We start from the raw sequence: 23,149 nt of genomic DNA on the forward strand, positions 1-23,149 counted from the left end.
AATACATTTACTGTTGCACTGAACACCTTACAGAAAATAAGGCAGTAAATCCCAATGTCTTTGCTTCAGTTTTACTTGATTCGGTTCTTAGACAGGTAAGATAGCCTATTCTAATATTTTGACAGAGAAAGAATGACTACAGACTAGTTTTCCAAAGCATCTAAGCATAAACTAATTTGCATTATCTACGAATGCTTCTTATATTACGAGAGTTGATCCTTAATTCAGAAGCACCCCCTTTCCTTCCCTATTTGCTTCACAAGGTAAATCTCCCTCCCAATAAGGCTGCATTTTAATGAAATTCTCAGTCAAATTGCTATGTAGGGCATTATTGAAGTGCACTGCTAAGAGGAAATGTAAATTTGGATGGATTTCCCTTATCTTATACTAAAACTGACTGATACTTGTTCTCCTTGATCTCTTAACACTGAACACACTATCTGCATAGGATACATAAGGGTATTATTAAATTATCCTGCTACTCCTGCTACAGTTATTAACTCTTTATTTACTAGAAATCAAAACTCATGCACTAGTCATGAGTCTAAAAGGAAAACAGCTGTTGTATCGTCACTTAATGTCACTAACGGCAAGTTGTGAACAAGACTCACTATTCCAGAAATGCAAATGACTGTCCTGAGGGACTCCCTACATTCATGTACAACATTGCCCATTAGGAAGGAAGCAGTTCCAAAAGGAGATCATCAGATGGCTGCATAACGCATAAAAATTACTTTAGGATGAACACAGTGGCCTTAAATCATGTTACCAAGGCAAGACTGCACTTGAATTGATGAGAAATTTGGCCTAAGTCACAAGCAGAGTTGCAGCAGGGTTTAGCCAGTTCCATCCACAGAGCAAAAGAAAAGCAGCTGCCTAATCAATGCATGCAAAATTCACTATGCAGAGAACATGGGGAAAATCTTATTTGCAAGGTAGAAGTTGCATAAGAAATGCAGAGGCCAGGCCCTCTCGAACTACATGCTGGACTGAGCCTTATTCACCCAGCCTGCAATTTCACTGAGACATTGGTGATGCACTTTCATAAAATCACAGCAGGCAAGGAGAAGCAAAGTCCCTGGAATTATTCACTGCAATAGGTGAAAGAATATTCACCATATTAACAACAAAAATACTGTGGAGCTTTTCCAGCTTCTATCATCTTCACACAGCATTACATTTTGTGAAGTGCTGAGAAATTCAGTATACCACTATGCACTGAGTTGAAGAAGAGAAGGAAGGAATAACACAAGCCCAGTTGTCAGAGGGCAGACAACTCAGTATCTCCTGAAAAATGAAGTCCATTAAGTGGTTCAGGTGTGCAGAAGGCAGGCACTCAAAATCTCTGCCTATGCTGCAGAGTTTACTGCTGATGGTCTTAACTGACCAAAACCTTTGTGACCTACACTGCAATAACTTGGCTCTGAGCTGAAAATATCCCTCTGTGGGTCACCTGAAAGATTTCAGTGATGCACACTGTATCTTGCTGTACCATCAGCTGTCTGCTATTCTGACAGAGTGTACTGTAAATGATGTATGAAGGACAATGTTGAAGCACAGAACAGATATTTCTCTGGGGCCTACAGCTCAGGTATCCTTCATTGTAAGGCTATGTACATTCTTATTGAAAAGACTTGTGTCAGGTAGGGCAGAAGCTGCCTATAAGCTGGGAGAACAGTTTAACAATTGACAGCATAAGTCCATTTGCAAAGGCAGGAAGATTGGTTTATTCCAGGAATCTCTCTCAATAGCAGTATTTCTACATTTATGCTCAGTAAGACCTTGCCAGTGATTCAGCTCATGTCTGCCTAATGCTATGTAAGTAGAGGTATCATCTATGGCCAAGGGAGGAGATATAGACTCTTTACACAGCATTAAAATTGGTAACGAGCACCTAGGGTCAGAATAGAGAAGAGAATGAAGCTTCAGATGTCAAGTGTAAGTATCTTTCTGTATTTACATTTACCAAACAGAAAATTAGTATCTTGGTGATACTACTTTACGAGGTTTTTAAGGCTTTATGCAAATATTAAACCACTCGGGGACACAAAAAGTCTTGGACAAGGCAGGTATGATCTTATCTGAAGCTCAGAGAGCAATGGGGAAAGTTCCTAGAGTTTTCAATAAACTTAAAATTACTTCACTTGCCTCAGTTTCTCCCTTTCAAAAAAGAACAAAAACACCCCAAAACACCATAAACACTGAAAAAAAAAAAAACAGTACATCTTGATTTGTGTTTATTAATGAACTCCTAAATGTCTCAGAGACAGCACAGGAATAAAACCATACAGTTTTCCTGTTTTTAAATATGACACAGTATGAGAACAAGAAAAGAAAGCAGCAGAAGCATTTTCAAAAAAAAAAAAAAAAAAAAAAAAAAAAAAAAAAAAAAAAAGGAATAGTACAATAATTCTGCATTTTGGAGTACGTTTGATTTCAAACTGATAGCTGACTTCCAAAAGCTCAAGCAGCTATAAGAAAATAAGGAAGCAAATTGGACAGGAAAAATCTCACCGCACCAGAAGAGATGTCAGCACATCACAGGATACGAACAAAATCTTAAAACAAACTCAGTCTTTTTGGGTGCAGGTCAAAGACTTGCTGAATACACACCAGTTGAAACAAACAAACAAAAACATTCCAGAAAAAATAAAACAAAACAAGCTACATAAACTTTATAGCAAAGTCAGGAGCTTCTCACTAGGTGACAGTTAAGGTCAAATTTGCACTTCCGTGCCTTTTGCTACCTCCTAAATCCACAAAACATTTACATTAACCTTAAAACCACTTGAGGTGGAATCCTCCTAACACAACAACAACAGAAAAATAAAAATAGGTGATTAGCCATGACTTCAGGATCGCAGTACCGGGAACTTGCACACAGCTCAGTTCATGCTGCCCAAAGCTGAAGTTAACATTATTTTCTAGTAAAACAACTCTCATCTAGGACTCCAACACATGGCTGTGCTACTCATTAGCAAATGTGCAGACCCTGCCTGATACTCAGTATCTCCTGTGAAGTACCATCCTCCCCCTCAATTGCTATGCAAATCAAAAGCAGCAAAAGCACTCATCCCCTCACAGAGTTGCCACAACCACTTCCTCTTTAAAAGCAGATTCTGTAAAATATATTTTGAAACTAAACCTTCATAAAAACCAGTTGATTCCCCTCCCTCCCCACTATTGGGTGAACTCTGCACATACTCCACTGGGTACCACGTTATCCCATAAAGATGTCAGCTTTTCAGTGACTGCAGCTCTAAAGAGAGGGAACAAACAATAGAGCACTTCCTTATATGTACACTGACTCTGCACTGGTAACAGAGGCTGTTTCCCCAAATGGTCAAAAAATTAAAGCAACTCCACTGTGGTTTTTGAAAGAGAACTCCTTTAAAAGCATACATCCCACCCCCATCCAAATGAAGCTTAACTTCTGCAGTGACACCTATAAGCTTTCCCACAGCTAGCATCAACATGTTACGTAGTTCACTTGGCTTACTTACCGCCACAGTACAGCTTTTTGCAATGCACAAGTTTTCTATCTCACTGTGCTAAACTGAACTGTCAAAACATTTGTGCCAACCTGCACTGTGCGTTCACACTTGCACATCCTCTCTGCAGATGTTGGCTACTCACAATTTGAAGGCTCAGTTCAAACATGTGAAAGGGAGCTGAAGGACTCTGAACCTACTCCTCTTTGATTTTTGCATAAAGACTGTGACCATAACTGAGATCTGAACACAGCCTTTTGCTCCGTGTAACCAACACCAAAAAAGGAGATGAGAGTAAGCAAAACTAAATATCCTGCTGTCTTTTATATCCACTACCAAACTGGGGGGCCGCAAATGTGAACAAACCCATAATGGCCATAGGAGTAGCAGAGATGGCATGTACCCTACTTGCATCAAACCTGAGCTCGTTCTGCATATGCAGTTTGGTCCTCGGTGCAGAACACCTGTACTGCCCACCCAGCCCTGCCTCCAAGTACAAACCTGAGGACCTTCACCATGCTTCTGTTAAACAGTCCTGAAGCCTGAAGAAGCAAGGAGAAAAGTAATTCTTAATTTGTTTCTCTACCACTATTCTGGTTACTTAATACTAGCAAATTGTAATATCAAGAGCTATCCCTTCGGCAAGGCTATTTTAAGGGCTGGTAAGTGGCAGCTCTATCATAGAAGTTCTTGCTGTACTTCTCAAAGGCTACTACGATTGAAAGATGGAAGTGCTAGCAATTCAGAGCCCTGTATGGTTTTCCCGTGTCAAAGCATTAGGTGTGTTAGGGAGTTGCAGTTTTATATAGCTAGATATCTGTCATTATAATCACTGAAGAATTTCAATTCTGTTACTCTAATGCATGATGTGAAAAGTAGCTCTAGTGTCTTGTCATATTTGCAGGTACAAGCTAAAATAGCCAAGGTGTCAATCTCCAGCCCAAGAAATGAGTGCAACTGATCACACTGCTTGAAGAGCGCTTTGCTCAGCCAACAAGTGAATAGTACTGCCTCTGACCACAGTCAAATCATCTGCTTTCCTGGCCTGAAGGATTTTTGGGAGCAAGACTGCAGCAACCAGGCCATAAGGGGCAAGTGAAAATCAGAAGCACTACAATAGGAAGAGGAAATAAAAAGTCATCATCTTGCTTTATTTGAAGCTGAGCAGTTTCTGCATCTCCTTGGAGCAAGTCGGAGAGAGCTGCCCCCAACAGCAGTGTTTGGTTAAACAATATCCTATTCTGCACTTGGGAGTTATGTAACAGCAGTCCCAGTCACATGGGCAAGGGGAAGCAAAGAAAGGGCATTATTCACGGCCTGACATGGATGAACCCAGTTTAACACATGCACTTAGAAAACACTGTTCTCTCTGTTCAGTAATATTATTTCACATTCCACTCGTTTTGATAACCTTTTCCTTCTCCATCCACCCCACTGACTGACAGCAAAACTGGGAAGCCAACTAACGCCTTCTCCAGAGACTAGCCAAACATCACTGCTCTAGCAGAACTAAGAGAATCACTTAATACAGATAAAGCAGTTATGATCTTTCTCTGGAACAAAAAGTGCATGTGGCATTACATTTTCAACATCCCTGTATATACATTCATCCATAAAGTACCCTGGCAAACCCAGAAGGTGATGCAGAAGAAAAAAAATAAAAGAAAAGAGAGAGAGAGAGACAGACAGACAGACAGAGGTATTTCTACTTTGATACTCAGTAACACTTCTGAGGAAGTTTTCTGAGCTACTGTCCTACTTTTAATATGTGCATCTTTGATGCTATCTTCTACCCAACTTCCATGATGCTCAGCATACTAGACACATTTTAAGTCTACACAGATCTAAGGAAAAACTCATACGACAATTTCCTAGAATTGAATTAACCAAGAGTGGAATGAAGTGGACTTTTTGAAAGCAAAACCTACAAGTTATAGTGGAAATTTTGGGCTATAAAATCATTCCTTATGTATAATTTAGTTCCCCTTCCTGCTCCTGCAGCAAAAGGTCTGGCACATTTAAACTTAGGAGCGTTTTTCCCCCCTTTTCTTTTTCTCATTAAAAGGAATCCCATGTAAACTAGATTTCAATGATAAAGATCTTCGTATAAAACAGCACCTCTGACACTACAGTCTGAACCAAGAGGAGACAAGAATTTACTGTCAAAGAGTAAAATGAAGACAGAACACTTCTAATCTGCTTTCCCACACGTGCTAAATTCTACGCTGTTTCAGGGTACACATTAAAACATGCATATAATGCCATGTTTTGACCTGCTCAAGTGTACTGTTTTCTACCTATGTGAATCAAACTTTCATGGAAGACAAAACTACCCCTACACTTTGCAACATCTTGATTAGAATTACTAATCACATCTTCTGAGCGGAACAGAAGCAACTTAAACATATCTTCTGCGTTCCCGCTTTCTTAAATTACAGGGGCATCACTGGACTTGGATGTTTAAACACTGTACATCCTTCTGCACATCTGATTCTGAATCACACCAAAGGGAGAAAACACTAGCACTGAAACATTTGAATATATGTGTAAAGTTAAGCATCAGCTCAGAAGCTTTGCTGAATTGGTGTCAATGTGCAAAAGCCACATGCAGCTCTGCAACCAGACAGCAAATGTGAAATGAAAGTAAAAGCTACATGCCATCTGTGACAAACAAGAACTCCAGGATTCTCCACAACATGAAAAGCTGTTCGGCTGTAAACCCAGCATCAGAACAGGCATCCTGGAAATATCTCACTGCAACCAATGACATCAGGACATCTGAAGTGTTGCTCAACAACGCATGAAGTCTGATTCCACCTGAATTAGACAACATGTGGGTAACTGCAAGCACCTATTGTCTTGAGAAAGTCCTCAAAAGCTAGTCCCCCACAGAATCTGGGGTTTTAGGTAAAACTGATTTTGCATAAACTTATTTGGAGCCACATCAGCTGTGTTAAACTGAGATACCATTACACTGAAGAAATCTGACTGCATCTGTTTACAATTTTTATGCAAATGCAGGTCCCTGCAGATACACCTCTATTTTTTTTTTAATCAGCCTATGAACTGACTTAAGCAAGATATTAAGCCTCAGCAGGTTTATAATACCAGCAGGACTGTGGAATTGATCCTACCACATCCACATCTACAAGTAGGCTCTCCTTCCTCTGGCTTACCTTTTCGACATCTGCTTTTGTAACATTGATGTCAGCATCCATCTTCTCAAAATACTGCTGTGCTCTATCAGCTTCTTTACAATCACGTTCAAACCGCCTTTTACTCTGAAAAAGAAAAATACAAGTCTTCGCTTTGAAAAAGAAACATTATTTGAAGAAAAAACAACAACAAAAAAACCCCAAACCCCAGAAAAACTAAAAAGCAATCCTGTCCCTAAACTGGTCTGCTGCAACTATTGTAAGGAGATTTTAAGACTAGCTTGTTGATATTGGCATACAAAAAAATTGCAAAAACAAAGTTGCCATAAATACATTTTTCGCTCTAACCTTCACACATCATCAATGCGTGATGCGGTTTCCCTATTAACATCAACATCTCTTCTGCTGTAGTCTACCAAATCATTTTTTTCCTACATTCACCTCCCTCATTTTTAGAATACACAACAAGCAAGCTACTAAGATGCACACATTTGTGAGAGGGACTTCGAGTTACTATTGTCTCCTCTCCTATCCTTTTCTCCACTTACATTTTCTCACATGCTCATGCAACAAATGCTGAGGCCCAAATTCAGATGTATTTACTTTTGAGGAACAGTACCTTAACCTCGAGATGATCCTATTCCAAGTATTCAAGCAGTAGAAAGGTATTCAGCTTATAAAGAAATATCTAAGCAGGACCTTAGGGACTCTGCATTTCCAGGAATGCTCAACACACTTTTCAAGTCATATCAAATGAAATGCTACTCGTGATAAACACAGATCCTGGGGAAAGCCAAATGTACCATTAAATCAGACTCTCTCATGTCTCTCATTTTATTTAAGACAGCAGGGTTTTAAGTATCACATTTCTTCAGTTTTCAGACCTTTTATTCATATACTCTCCTTTTTCAAATGTCATCTTTGGAACCATGTCTATGAAAACAGTATAAAAATGGTTTAAATGCCACATCTCAGAAGTTTCCACTTACTGCTTCAAGTTGTTTCCAGCAAGTTTCAATATGCTGTTGTGCCTTTCGGCCATCATGGAAGTGCTGTTTAGAAAAAATAAAGAAAAGAAAAAGAAAACATTTTGAACAACAAAAGAACAGACAGCCAATTATGCTCAAGGAGCTCTAGAGATAAAACAGAAATTATTCTGACAGCTGTGTTCTGCAGCTCTGGAAAATTGAGCAGGTGTATGATGACTATCTAATGTCTCAGCAGACTGCAGATGTATATTTGCATCAATTATAGTGGTTATTTAGACAAAGTCTAATTAATCCCTTTAGCAATTCTACCTTGTATTGTTCAGTGTAACTTGTAATTATTGGTTTCCTATACTGTGAAATCTTAAGTACTTTTATCTGAAGAGGATAACTTTAGTTACTGACTGAACACTAGAGCTGAATTAAAATCTCTCTCTACACAGAATTTACTAAGATGCCACTGATTGACATATTCTAGCAACTGATGTTTGCCCTGATTTTCATTCAGTCTCAACATGAAAAATCTCTTCTTCCTAGTTACTTGCTGCCTTTGTGAAGCTGGTTATTTGTTGAAAGGTGTTCAGTACCTTGCATCCCTTCAGATACCTTCCCCTCCCATACCTTAAGATGCACATATACATTAAGGGGCTATATAAGTTCTGAAATGTCAGCTGCAAACTAAATGATAATGTTCTTTAAAACATAGGAACTTCTTACATGAACAGTGTACAGCTGCCTTTTGCAGCAAAAACCTTTTAGTTAGTTTTAAAAAAAAACTTAGTTCTTACATGATGCTCTTAATTTAAGAACCTAATACACTTTAAATATTATTCTCTCTATCTTCTAAATGCCTCACTTTTCCTGAGGAGAAGCAATTTGTTCAAGATCACTGTGTGAGTCAATGACAGCTGTAAATAGAGACCACGAATTCTAATGTAGTCCCCAGTTGACTGCTAGAACAGGCTGCTCTGCTTACAAAACATCTTTCAAAATAATTAATACAGAAAAACTAATAATAGGAAGAGAGAGAGCCTTTTCCACTGTATTATTTACTGGCAACCAGGTTATTTTATTCAAATACAAAACAGTTTCACGCAGTAAGCTTAAAGCTATAGGTTTCACACTGCTAGATAGTCCCACAATTCACCAAAATTCATACATCCTCAGGCCCATGCATCACTCATTACATACATTTTATACTACATGGTATCAGTCTGTTACATTAATAGTGACATTTCCTAGCTATTTTTCTCACTCCACCATACAAGCCAACCCTAACACATACGAGAAGCAAACTATCATAGGCTGAAAACTGTAATTCTGTCTTATGTAGTGTCCAATAGACTTCTACTGCCTTAAAATCGTGATGACCCTCAGCTTAGCTGTGTGAGCGGAAAAGCAGCACACCGCTCCGAGTGCTGTGGGTATTACCGCCCACATGTAATCCCAAACCTCTGCAAGCAGGGATGCTTACCTACTGTTGAACATAGGGGCATGCTAGAGCTTTAGTGGATAGTGTTTATCTCTATGCAAAAATTCTTGAAGAACAGAAGAGAGGCACGATGTCAGTAACACTCTTAATTATGGGTACCAGAGCACTCGCCTCTGCCTGCTGTACTCCTACCTACTGGAAACACTGAATGTGAAGCAGCCAGGCCATAAAAGGCAACGCAGCTGAACGGCTGGCAGTGCTACAGAGCCATCCTTCACCATTAACTCTGGTAACCTCTACCCACCATCCGAGGCTCCTCCAGAAACTCATTCACTGCATGGTGACACGATTTAAAAAAAAATACGTAACTATAAAACTACTGGGGTGGCAGGGAGAAGACTCCCAATGGAACGTGGTTCCTTCTCTAAATTCTCATTTCCTTTAAAGTCCATGACTGAGATACTACATCTTTCTTGCTAAAACACTTTGAAATGCTCCTCATATCAAGCCTGCCTTTGTAAAAAAAAGTTTAGGAAAACAGTCCAAAGGAACTGCAGTTTAACACTACATTTTTAAACATTTTGGTACTGAACATGGGATATGTGGAAATTTTTAACAGTGAAGCTGCATGTAAAATTACTTGGCTGCCTTCAAACTACAGTTCCTGCCTCCAGCTTTCATCATCTTTTGTGTGCTTCCCTGTTCTCTGTCTCCAGCTTTGCTGGAGAGTACGAAGAGACTTGATTTGAGAACAGCTGGCCTGTTTGAAACCTAGTACTGTCAATGATCCATAAAGATTGGGGACAGACAGACAGATCCCAACATGCCAGGTTAAATTAACAGCACACAACTGTTAAATTTATCTCACCTGGGTGGGATGACAAACTTGAACTCAAAAGCACACCAGATAACAGAACTAACATGCGTTCATATTTTTAAACCACTTTCAAGTTCACCAACAATGTAGTTTTAATCCTGCATAAGCCATTCATCCTATTTCCAAATTCACCTTTGTAAACCAAACTCTACAAGTTAAATTACACAGGAAAGAAGCAGTAAACCTGGGGAGTAAGACCATATTCTTTTCAGTTTTTGCTATTTTTAAGCAGTTCCTTTACAGGAATGGGGCAAGAACATGTAAAATGGTCATTAACGAGCATTATCAACCAGTAAAATTGAGGAAAATGTCTTATGATATAGAGTAACAGCCTGATGGATACAGGTGCATCACATTTTTAGGATTTCACTGAAATTCTGGTATTTCACCTATTTTCTAAACATATTTACAATCCAAAATTCTTTTGTGTTATCACATATACATCCTTGCTACAAGAGACAGCCACATGTAATAATAATCATAATATATATTGAGCATACTTTTATTTCTGCAAATCCTTTATCAACCGAAAATTCAAAGGCACCTAAGTGATAAGAGCTAGTACCTTCCAGCTACCTATATTTCTTCAATACCCCCATTCTATAGACAAGAAAATTGAGACAGTACGATTAAGTGATTTGCTCAAAGTCATACAGGAAGCCTCCGATTTCCTCAAACCCTGTACTATCTTCGACTTCTGCAAACTTACTTCCTTTAACAGACTTTAAAAAACAACTCCGATGCAGCGAAAGTCTTCCTGCTCTTTGTTTCAATATTTAGCAAAAAATAACTTTAAGATCAATTTTTCTTCAATGAGGTTTCAAAATAGAAGTTCTAATTAAAAAAAAAATTCTAATAAATAAAACATTAATTGGTTAATCTATACTTGGTGATTCAGAAAATTGGAACATGACAGATGGTTTAGTAAGTCATATGGAAAACTACTGTCCCTAATTAGTCATACACATTTCAGCAGCAGTAACAGTGACGTGCTTAGAGCAGTTGATAGAAGTAAAGAATATTGCCCTTCTTTCCAAAATGAATGCCCAAACTCCACCCTAATCAGGCTTTCTATTTAAAAACACTCAGATTACAAGCAAGACACCAAATTAACGCATCACACTGAACACACCAGAAGAACATCTGCAACTGTGGTGGTCATGGCAGCTTATGGATCACGATTTCCTCCAGACTTTCTTCTGTGTTCATCCCAATCAAAGCACACACAAAACAGCAGTGCCAAAAGTTTATGTTCTTAGCTCTGCTGCAGATTAAAAACAAACAGCCCCCCCCCCGCCAACAGTGAAACAGACTATGAAAAACAAAGTCCTACAACAGAAGAAAATACAAAGGGAACATGTAACAAGGAAAATATTCTTTTACAAGCACGTATTTCTCCCAAAGTGCACAACTTTCAGATGTGATAAGGCCCATGCTACAATATCAGCTCATGTGAAAAGCCACAAGCAGGTAAATTCTGTATACACTAAAGTGAAAGTTTTATTTTTACGAGTGTTCATTGCCCCATTTCCCCTAAATTCCCTTTTAATCTATACTCAGGGCATCTAAATATGCTAGCAATCACCATACCAACTTTAAGATTTCTCCAAAAAAAATATTTTATCCAAGCATTAGACCTACTAAATAGCTTAAGACACAGCGTTACCCAAAACCAGACCATACTCACTGCATGACCACTGCTGTACTCCTTTTTTGTGCGTTAAAACACAATATAACTAAGATGTTCCAGGGTACTCTGAACCATCCTTATTTGGCCACATTTTCACTGGATGTCTCCATCTGTGACTGAGCTCAGAGGGTAAGGCCCAATAATCTAGGTTTTGGGTGATCTCACAAGAGCTGTGAAGACCTGAGAGATTTTTCAGCACACTATTAAGTTGCTCATATGAAAAGACAGTGGATTAAATCAACTTTTCAGAATATAAAGATTTTTTTTATATAACCTCTTTAAATAACCTCTTAGCTCCAGAAATACCCAGTTATAGCACTGATCTGAAGTAAAGGAAGAACAGTTTTAAAAGGAACAGGGAACGCATGTAAAGACATACTGTGTGCTTAATTCCTTTTTATTTTTAAATCAACTCATACAAGTCACTGTGCCCTTTTCATTGCCATGTTGACTGGGTTTGGAACAGCTGTGGAGAAATCCTGGCTGCAGTGCACTCAAAGACAAAACTCTCATTGACTTTTGCTGGGCTCAGATTTCATCCATGGTGATCAAAATGCTGGGAGCAGCTAGTGAGTTACCTACAATACAGCGCCTGTCACTGCCAACACTATCACAATAAGGAGCAATGGGATATTTTTGCTGAACTTCCTTGGTGTACAAAAGGGTTTACATACCCACACTATTCACAAGAGCCAACAACAAAAGCTTGGTAGAAGACACCTCTTCACTTCTTCCCAACCTTTTGAGTGCATCAGTAGAGAAGCAAGATGGAGCTAAAAGTATCTTATGAAGAATATTACAATCCAGTGATTTTCCTGAGGAACAGTTGTCCAATTTTAAATGAAAGGATTGCCCGAGTCACACACAACATCAGCAAGATAACAAGGATGCTCATGCCTTATCAAAAACTGACCATGTGAAACATTTTACTCATGAGAGGCTGTAACAAAGCCGCCTTGTTTTTCTTCGGAAAGTAAACAGCAATTGACCTCATGTATTAAATTTAAGATTTGTGCATCTACAAATCTGTTTATATTAGAAGTAGACAGAAAAAAATATTTTTGTTAGTTTATATGCACAGCACATGGTTCCTTTGACTACATTCTATTTCTGAATTTTCAAGAATGATGTAGAACAATGCCTCTTCATTTTCTTTTTTTCCTGTTTTCTGCATTCAAACTAGATCATACCAAAAGAACAGTTGCCTTTGACTTTTAACTGGCACTCTCAGTTTGTACCAATAGTCACTAGAGTTTAGAACTATTAACATATTAATTCTTCCTGCAATCTAAACTCTATTTTTGTTACAAGCGATTCTTAAAACAATAACAGTGATTAAAGCATACACAGAGACTGAAATTAGAGAATACTATTCTTCCTCCAGTTTCCCAGTTTCTTTAAATTTTGCAATAAGCCTTGTTAAATGTTTTTCTTCTGACCTACAAAGACAGGAAACTGCCTCTAGAAAAGAAATCTTTGTTTCCAAGAATAGCAATATGCTCTTGAGGTCTTATCTCTCTAGTTTATAACAGTAGCATAAGCAAGACATAGTCTTGTGAACAGTGACATGAAATGCATGACTATATTTGCACACTTTTATTCTTAATATTGTGGTATAACTCCATTCTCCCGGGTCATCTTCAAAGCGAGCATTATTCTTTGTAATAGGCAATCATTACCTAGGTCTACCCTGACACAGATTATAGGAATATCTAAACCAAATTGATGTTAATTGGACCAGAATTGTCTCCTCTTGAAGTGATGCTTTTCAAGGAAAACACAGTTATAGACCACTAAGACCGAAGTTTCTCAGGCTTCAGACAAAGACTAGATCAGCTGCACAGGACAAACGGAACTTGTCACTCATGCCTACTGGGAGATAGGCCAACAGGGACAGTAAAAAAAAAAAAAAAAAAAAAAAAGCTAAAAGACACTTTGCAGCAGTAATATTTATGATAACTTGCTGTTTCATGCTATATATGACAGCTTAAGTCCTTATACAGAAATTTTACTGGAAAACTTAACTCAGAACTGAATAACTTCTTCTAAAGTATGGAGGCAACTATGCATTGTGCTCTTATTCTCAGCAGAGCAGTGCTGCCCTTCTACAGAACAGTCAAACAACTCTGCAGGAGCAAAGCTACAGGGATACTGGCAAGAGTCTGCTAGGCTAGCCTGCTCTTCGAGTGGTTCTGCTGAACCATCTGGCTTCAAGGCAGTAGGCCAGAAGGGCTGGCAATGGATTCTGTGAGCTCAAATTCAAGTACGACAGTTTGTTTGGAGCACATGTCCCCCACACTCAAACCTTTTCTATGGGACTAATCGTGTCCTTAAAAACTGTGCACTCACAACCATACTGAAGTATTGTAAGAGATCAAACCCATGGGCTTCTCAAAGGATGACTAATGTAAGTACTAAAAACTAGGGTAGAAAGAAGAAATGATGTTTTGATTTTTAAATCCTTCAGTAAGAGTTGGAATGAACAACTAGAGGCCAGTACTGTGTTCCTTTTAGTTCCTAGTAAACACTGCCTTCCAGATCTTGCAAAGTTTGGTTTTGGATCAGTGGAAAAGAAGAGATGCCATCAAAACCGAATGCCTCCATCTTCCATAAAGATGGTATCTGTGACAATTCTGTACAAGCCTTGCAGTGATAAGAAAACTAGAAGATGTACAACTGATGCCCCAACAGGCAAAGAAATACTTGGTAATTCTTTAGAATTACAGACACACTAAGATCAAGATAGTGCAAGAAGTGGTAAAAGTGAGGAACCTATACTATGGTAAGTTTCACTTCATTGGACATCTGGGAAGAACTGAAACAGCGCAAGGAGTTCTCCCTCCTACATGCTCAAACATTGCACATGAAAAACAAGCAGGATGTATGCATAGCTCCACAGTGACTGCAAGGGCAAAAAAACATCTGTAACAGTGTAAATATTCAGGTGGACTGTCCTATGGAAGAATGCATAACATCATAAAATTTGGAGCACTGATTGACCTTTGCTGCTAAAGATATTTAACTTTCACAAACAGTCTTTGACTGATTTTTCTTACAGCCCTGTTATGATCAAAACAACATCATACAATGAAGCATATGATCTGTCACAGCATAAAGGCAACCCAGAACTCTCCCAAGCTCCAAACCATGCCAGAGAAAAAAAAGGAGATATGTGTCGTTTCAACAGTGTCAAACCATTGCAAATTTGCAAACTGTCCCACTTGTTCAAGGCGTTCTCTGAAGACATCACTATCTGATTTTATAACATACGATTCGAACGGTTTGGTGACCTGACCAGAACATGTAACCCGTTTTCTCAATGCTTGGCTCAGTAGCAAAGCTCGTGTTTATTAACTGCATGCTAAATCTGTATAACATTGAACTCCCTTATCACTAATTAGCTGTCTTAAATAGGAATTAATCATGAATAATTAAAAAGCATTCAATTACCGATTTCCTCTCTTGTTTCAGCTCCTGCACATAGCGTGTTAGCTCCCCAGTGATAAGAGAGGTCATGTTCTCTGAAATTACTTCATGCTGTCCAGCATAGTCATTCATTTCATTTAAAGTAGCTAGGAAGGCTCTAGTTGATGTGTACCTGCAGAGGACAAAAACATATGTTGCTTTTAATCCCCCCTTTTTTTCCCCCCCAGGACATTCACATTGCAAAGGGAGGTTGCATTCTTCTTAAGCATTTAGTATTACTGTGCGAGACTGAACACGGATCAGCGTACACTGACTTGAAAGAATCTCCCAAAACGACACCTGCGTCATGCTGTAACAGTTCTCTGACAAATTAATCTTGATATAGACACAGTTTAACATTGGCTACTAAAATACCACAGTTTTAGAGTGATGGATGTTTTTATCAGCACAGCTCTGGGACTTCACTATTCTAAATTCTATTCACCAAATATTTTCTAGTTCTACTCTTTCAAGACCTACAATTCAGTGCACTCTGTCTGATGAGAACTAATCCCCAAAAAAGGCTAGTATAGGACAGAGAAGAAAACTTTTCAAAATCTTATTTGGATTTAGATTAGCTACAACTTACTGATAAAGTTTTCAAAAAGATACAGTGTTAGCTGGGTGCTCATTGTCTATCCACGTATTTTAGTGTCTTCTATTGTGAGATTATTTTATATGAAAAATAACCTTCAATACAACATTTTGTGTGTTATTAAAAGGAAATGAACATCTGTGCACACAATTTCAAAGATAGCAGATTATGCTACTGGCATGCACAGCACTGACTCGACAGAACTTCATTTAAATACTGCAGGACAGCTTGTGCTGGTCAACTGGAAGAGAGCAGTTTTAAGTACTACACTTGCACATACTAGAAAAACCTATTAATATTAGATGGTAGCAGTTTGCACCATTAGCAGCACCTAAAGGAGAAAAAGCAAAGCAAAAGCAGAGAGATGTAGAGCAAACAGTGGTATGAATGGGGATGGACAATGGCAGAAGAGCAAAACAGACAAAAAAAAACTGAGAACAAAAATACAATCCAGTATAACAGCCACATTTGTAGTCAGGTTATGCAGTTTCAAGAGAAATCTCCAGCTGCAGAAAATGTAGGATAAAAGCCAATGAAGTACAGATTGAACAATAAGCTTGAAAAGGCAACACTTTTAGATAATCTAAATGTAGACAGTGTTCCAAGGTATCCAAAAGTCACATGACAAACCACCAGCCATTATTCAGAGGCACTGTGGAAAATATGAGGTGAATGATATATTTAAAGGGGCAAAGGATGCACAGGATCTGCTGTGCCACATCACATGGACCATTTCATTCCGATATCCGTTTTTCCAGCAACGACAGATGTGTCCAAAAAGATCGCAGTAATAAACTCAAAATACCCATTTATAGCATAACTACCCAAAGAGAGATTTTTTCCTAATCTCAGGTGTAGATCAAAATAGGTGTATGTGCTGGGAAGATATTCTTCCTAATAACCATTCTCACAACAGTCTTTATTTGGACCCATATCCCTATAATATATAAGCTTCCTTGTGTAAACGGCAATATCTCAGGAAACAATGACATAAATAGCTCATTCCAAACAATGTTACTAAAAATAAAGAAAAAAGACAAAGCTAAGCTTGTTATCTTAGTTAATATGAATCACTAGAGGAGCTGTACACAGCAGCTAGGAGGTCTGACCCAAAAATCTAAATACAATCATACAGTCGGACCCAAATCCAAACTTGTTTGAAAGTGTTTTAAATTTTAGGGCAAAGAGCTCAAGTGTGCTCTTAGGCTCTAAAGATAGAGAGCAGCCTCCTGCAATATAAGGTTCCGAGGCTGGAATCTTCTACAATGCCTTCTTCCAAGCTGATGCATTACCAAATACTGAAGTTGAATAACTTTAAAGAAGTCAGAGTACTCCAAAGAAAAGGTTACAACTTTGGCTATGGGACTGTTCTTTGGAAGGCTTCTCCTCTGAAAAGCTATCCTAAAGACCATCTTTGCTCTCATCAAGGGCAAGTACATTCTCCACAATATATGATCTATCATCCTCCATATGCATTTCCCTAGTGTTAGTCAGTGAAGGAGCTGTGTTTTGACACTGCTGTCACTATCCGTAAGCACCACATTAGCCCTTTCCAGTAGGGAGATGCACTCTGAATACTTAAGTCAACTGTAGATAGCTGAGGCAACACGATTTCTTCCAACAGCACCAAGTCATGTGGCAACCCACTGCAGGATTCTGAAAGTGCAACTATGTCCCTTCACCTTATTCTTCAGAAATTGGCAATTTCTCCTGAGGTGTCATAATATTATCCCTTTAGCAAGTCGCTAGTCTGTGCTATCAGTCCATTTGAGTAACTTAATACTTATACAGAATGCTCAAGTTTTATGTTAGAATTAATCTAAACATTTCTGTTCCTGCTGAAGCTAATTAGAGTCTGGTCATTTACTTCCAAGAATAAGGATCATCTAGTCTGGCTGGAAATTTTTAAGGTACCTTAAAAAAAAAAAATCCCAATGCATCTAGCAACACTGACATTTAAAGAAGTAGTAGTTAACAGACCAAATCCAAGCTTCTTTGAAAATCCATTGCTAATATCTGTGGTAGAAGGCTATTTCTGCATTTATGATTTCCTTTACATCCTTACTAATTATCATTTACAGAGCCTTTGGTTTACAACTCGACTTCTAGTTCGTGACCTATCCTTTCTTTCTTCCTCCATCAATGCATGCTCACTTAGTGGTCAATCATGAACATACCTGTATTCTTCCTCCTCTTTGGAGTTCTTTTTGGGCTGGTATTTCTTTGAAAGGTTCCTAAAAATAAATACACACGTATAAATAAAATAAATTAAAAAGACATCTCCCTTAAGATAACTGGACAGCCTTTGAATGCACATACTTTCAGATACTGTGGGGTTTCAGTTTTACTTGCAGTGACTAGATATCTCATCAGAAGTATGATTCTTCAGTATGATTAGGTTTGACTGACATTGCAGTAGCACGCAGAGCACCAGGCCCCACTGTGCTTCAGTCTGTAAAACTGCAATAAAGTAACAGATTCTGAAGCTGAACAGTTCACAAATTAAGACTACATATAAAAAAAAAAAGAAAAAAAAAAAAAAAAAGAAGAAGAATTCAATAAGCCTGAGTTCCAGCTCTCCTGATGCATAATCCCCTCCACCTGATCTACGGCACAGACCCTTTTACAGTCCTTATCAATACTGGGTCTTTGGCACACAGACAAGCTATACAAACTCCACCCAGCAGAAGGTGCTATTTCATATTCAAAGACCAGCCAGCTCATTGAAGTGTGATTTGCTGCAGCAGATGACACGTACGAAGTTTGGCTGCCATTTACAGGGTACTTTCAAGCAAGAACAATAATCTCAGCAAGGCTGTGAAAAGCTGTACTAGGATAATAAACGGGAACATTTTGTGATTATCAACTGATACTGGGTAAAATCTGACTATCCAAATTAGCAGAAATGACTATTTCTTATTACTGCTAATCGAACTACTGAATCCATTCTAAGATAGTGATATGTTTTTCAACCGACCATATCTCAAATAAGAAGTTGAACATAATTCAGCATATCTGACCATCGTTACACAGCTTTCCTCTTTCTTGAGAGCCAGAACTAAACAGACCTAACCAGTGGCAAATTAAGGATTTAATTAACGGTTTAATTAACTGTCCAGCAGACCCTCAGTGCACTTTGCTTATACTTAAAACTCAAAATTACGATGCTTATTTGCAGTGTAGCACAGTGCGAACTGTGAACCTTTTACATAATGCAAAACAGAGAGCTGAAATAAATCTTATTTGGCAATTTTAAAGAAACCAGGGCAGAACTTCAGGTAAAATACAAGTAGATCATTTAAGACAAATCCGGAGCATTGTCCCATCAGTTCCACAGAAATAAACAGCTATGGTTCCTACAATAAATACCTTTTTCTTTTCTTTACCTACTCCTGCCTTTTCTTAAGAGCAGAGTTCAGCTCTAACTAAGGAAATCAGTCAGAATCAACTTAACTTCTACACGATTATACCCATTCCCTCTTTTATTTGGGAACAATAACCAGTAAGTTAGGACAGAATTTTACTGTAGCTATTCAGACATTGCTCAATGAAAAAGACTATGAAAAATGCCATCTATTGAATGGTCTGGACTGATGCTTTTACATTTAAGAGGAAAATGTGTATTTTCAATACAGTAGACTGAAATCTAAGGTAACAAAATACACCAAATTTAAGGAGATAAGCTGGCTGACTATCAGCAAGTTCTTCTGAAGTGACTGGCTGTTGCTGCTCCTACCATATAGGTTTTCAATAGTAAAGTGGGCCAACTTCTCCACAGCATTTTGTCTCAGCTCTTAACGACTTCCTACAGAAAGAGCTTCTGTCAAAATTAGTTGGGCAAGCTGTGTTATTATTTGCAGTTGTGCTTACCTATTAAAATTAATGAAGTCACACTCATCAGCACCACTGTAAATGAAAGCAAAATCTGGCCAATGAGTGTTCTGCAGTTCAAAAAACAACCAAGTAGTACTCACTTTTACCTATGTTCCCATTTTATTCTAACAAACATATTTCCTGAAGTATTTTTCTGCTAGAGATGACAAAAAAAAAAAACCCCTCTTAATTCTGATTTCAGATATTTTAACTACAGTAAACAGAAATTCATAAAGAGCAAGGCTGCTTTATTAACAGCAGTAGTAAGAATAAAACAAATTATATCAGACTATAGATGACAAGACTATTGATATATCTGTTGCAGGGTTTATGAAGAATATCGCTGAAGTCAATAATTCTATTGCAATCTCTTTCAGGCTGCTAGTAAGTAAACTAACAATATTCTGCATGATGCTTATAAGCATGCAAGAGAACAGGAAAGGGAGAAGGAGATACTGAAATTAACTGGTAAAATGAGCATGGAACTTTTCTGTGCTGGGGTACCAGGATCTTCCACACTCTGAACTCAGCCCTATTACTCTATGCCTTCCTGCAGCCAGCTAGCCCCTCTCTGTTGCACTGCTGTGAAAGGGAAAACAAGTATTTTAGCTTTATAAGGTTGTTTTAATCATTACAAAAAACATACAAATGATACTGGTGGAATCTATCTGAAGTGCTATGAAGTTTCGTTGAACTGACTACAGAGAACTCTTCAGAGGGTTCCCAGAATGTGGCCACTTGAAAGTAAGTTGTTTTTTCAGAGAGATAAGTCACTTCCTATTGTATGTTGGTTTTACAGCTAACAGGGAGACAGCAGAGCCTCTTGTCTCACCTTTCTTACATCTTTTATTCTTGCAAGGGAAAAAGCATCTGCCCAAATGGAGTTCTAGCCAAAATTCTGCCAAATTTGCAAAGAAGGTATGTTTCCTAACATTTGTCCCTACTAGAATGCCTCCAAATAAGCATGTCCATTCCATCCTCTGAAAAGAGGATGCCCTGAAACAATTAACTTTCCTCTTGTTCTGCATGTAGCAGTTTCAGTCAAAGAGTATCAGTGTGGCACTAATTCTGGAAACTGTTCTGAATAATTAAAGTTTTATAGCCTTCTTGATACACCATAGGAATGCCTGCCCATAACTGTTAAAGAGGAAAGAAAGAAGAAAAAGAAGAAAATGCCCCTAAAGACTAAACTTATTAGTTTAAACTCATTAGTTCAGACATTTTTTCCTCACACACACACACACAGAATGCACATCTCCCTGCATTGCCAGTACTGTGCTGTCCAATTAATCCTGGCATGCAGAAGTACTCTAGTCCTATGAGCTTCTGAAGTATGGACACACCTCCGGGTTAAGGCAAAAAAGACCCCTAGCAAACAGTACACTTCCACTGAAAAAGGATTCAGAAAGTGTGTGACAAGAAATAGCAACTGACTTAAACATATTTGATTCTCTATGTATTTTATAATGCATATATATGTACACACGTATATATATATTATACAGTACACACATGTATATGTAAAATATGTATTTGAGTTCTTCAGATTTTTTCTTTCTTTAGTCTTTCAGATTATTTTTAACCTGAAGTAAGAGTAGTATAGGGTTTTGACAGGGTACACACAGATATGAGAACTGATACTGAATCCAGTAAGAAGCAGTAAGAGACTCTTCTTGTATTGAAGATAAGCATGTAACTCTGCAGTACCAAGACCAGAACACTGGCACTTCCCAGGTTCAAGCCCATGAAGTCATTACACTTTCAAATCTAACAGCTAACAAAGACGCAAGTAATGCATAAAAATAAAGATCAAGAATAAAAGAGCAGTTCAGAGAAGATTCTGTGCTAGCTGCTCCACCTGTCTGTTTCTGATTCATGTTTCTATTTGCCTTTTGCTCTGCATCATTTTTTTCTGCCTTTCCAGCTTGTTTCCTCTGCTCCCTCATTTCCACTTCTTTCATATCTTTTCCTCTCTCTTTCACAGTTCATTATCAGTCAGAGGTTCTTGATTCTCAGATTATCTTGGTGTCTTAAGCACTTCTAAAAATGCCTTTGTCAAGGCTATCAGTAAGCCTCGTATTAGGCAGGCTTTTGACATGCTGACCTGCTGACACTCAGAGTTTGCATGCTATAAAGTAATAAGCGATTAGGGGGAGGAGAAAATGCAACACTGCTTCAGCACTCAGAACACAGCATCCAACATGTCAAGATCCAAAGGAAGGTCAAAACAAAATGCAGACACAGATAAACTCTATCACAGTTTTCACATCCATCCCAGCCTACCCTAGTTTAGCAAACAAACAATTATAATGTAAAACCATATGTAAGAAAACAAGTATGATAAATTTGAACCTGGCTATCAGATCAAGACTAACTGTAAATGGTACAAGCAGGACTTGAATAGTGCATGCACACTAAGGAGGTGACTTTGGGGATTTTTTTTTCCACTGGTATAGTCAAATATATCTGATGTATCCTGAACATACCTAGAGGTAAACAAAGTCTTTGATAAATATGTGCAGAATTATAAAGACAAGGGAAAAAATATTTTAAAACAGAAGCCAATTAAGCTTCAATATATGAGCAGGCTGAGATATTTATAGTCATGTATGAAGAACAGCTAGCTAGGGAGCCCAGACCAAACAGAAAACAAGTTTCACACAAGGAACTGCAGAAGTTCAGCACTTTTTCTTACACTAAAAATAAAACTTTGAGTTATATTCACCACCACAGTATCTTGTGTTAGCATTTCCCTTTTTATAGTATGCCTGCATGTTATGATGTGCAGTGATATGCTGCAGTCCTTTCATACTAAATAGATGTGATACAAATCAGAAAGGTTTGCCACAGGCCAAGGAAGATATATTAAAAGCTTTTTTTTTTTTTTTTTTTTTTAATTGCCAGGACTGTTTTATCTCAGTATTTGACAGGTCTACATTTTTGTTTTTTCTTTTACATCTCTAATTTCTTACATGGCTCCAAATGCCGTTGTATCAAAGGGCTCCTCAGGGATGAATATATTCATCCTCAAATCATAACCACAGTTGAAGGGAGAAATGCAACTATGCATGGAGATTTAAAATACAATGAGAAGAAACAAACTGACCAAGTCCATTCTGGAAGTCTGGTACAGAATAAGGAACAGAACTCTGCAGTTTGGAGTCTCAGGACACCTTCCTGTATCTGAGATTATCTCCCACTTTCCTTAATTTTTTTTTTGGTCTTCCTTGAACTCCTCACATTAAAATCCATCATCTCAGTATGTTCAATGGTTTAAGATACGTTTCCTCATTAGATAGACCAAATCACACAGATATTCCGTTGGATTTTCCCCATCCACTCAAACTATTTCAGTTCCCTCTGCCTCTGTAATTCAGTCTCTTCTTATTGCCATAGGATGCGAGTGATTTGTTCCTATACAACTCACCTTCTATTTCCTGCTTGAAAACCCTGGGGGGTGGAAACCCCCCAGGAATCCTTGGGGCATTCCCCTGACACACAACCATAAGAGCAGGGTTTTAGCAACACACCAGCTCTTTGTAAATAATAGGTCATTGTGCATCTCAAAAGCAACTCTAACACAAG

At 38.2% G+C, this 23,149-nt stretch overlaps 1 protein-coding gene across 12 annotated transcripts in view; it reads right to left on the reverse strand.

Moving 5' to 3' along the window:
* The window catches only part of FNBP1 (formin binding protein 1), a 114,851-nt gene that overhangs the window by 58,348 nt on the left and 33,354 nt on the right, over positions 1-23,149 (reverse strand). For all 12 annotated transcript variants that reach the window (XR_009960235.1, XM_062590721.1, XM_062590730.1 and 9 more), the window contains exons 3-6: positions 17,869-17,925; positions 15,082-15,229; positions 7,636-7,698; positions 6,668-6,772 (exon numbers count right to left, since the gene is read on the reverse strand). Coding sequence is in view for 11 of the 12 variants with exons in the window: in XM_062590721.1 (XP_062446705.1) it covers positions 6,668-6,772; positions 7,636-7,698; positions 15,082-15,229; positions 17,869-17,925 (373 nt within the window). In the remaining variant the exon portion in view is untranslated. The remainder of the gene's footprint in view (positions 1-6,667; positions 6,773-7,635; positions 7,699-15,081; positions 15,230-17,868; positions 17,926-23,149) is intronic.

Source organism: Rhea pennata, chromosome 18 (assembly GCF_028389875.1).
Source record: "Rhea pennata isolate bPtePen1 chromosome 18, bPtePen1.pri, whole genome shotgun sequence".
Taxonomy (NCBI): domain Eukaryota; kingdom Metazoa; phylum Chordata; class Aves; order Rheiformes; family Rheidae; genus Rhea; species Rhea pennata.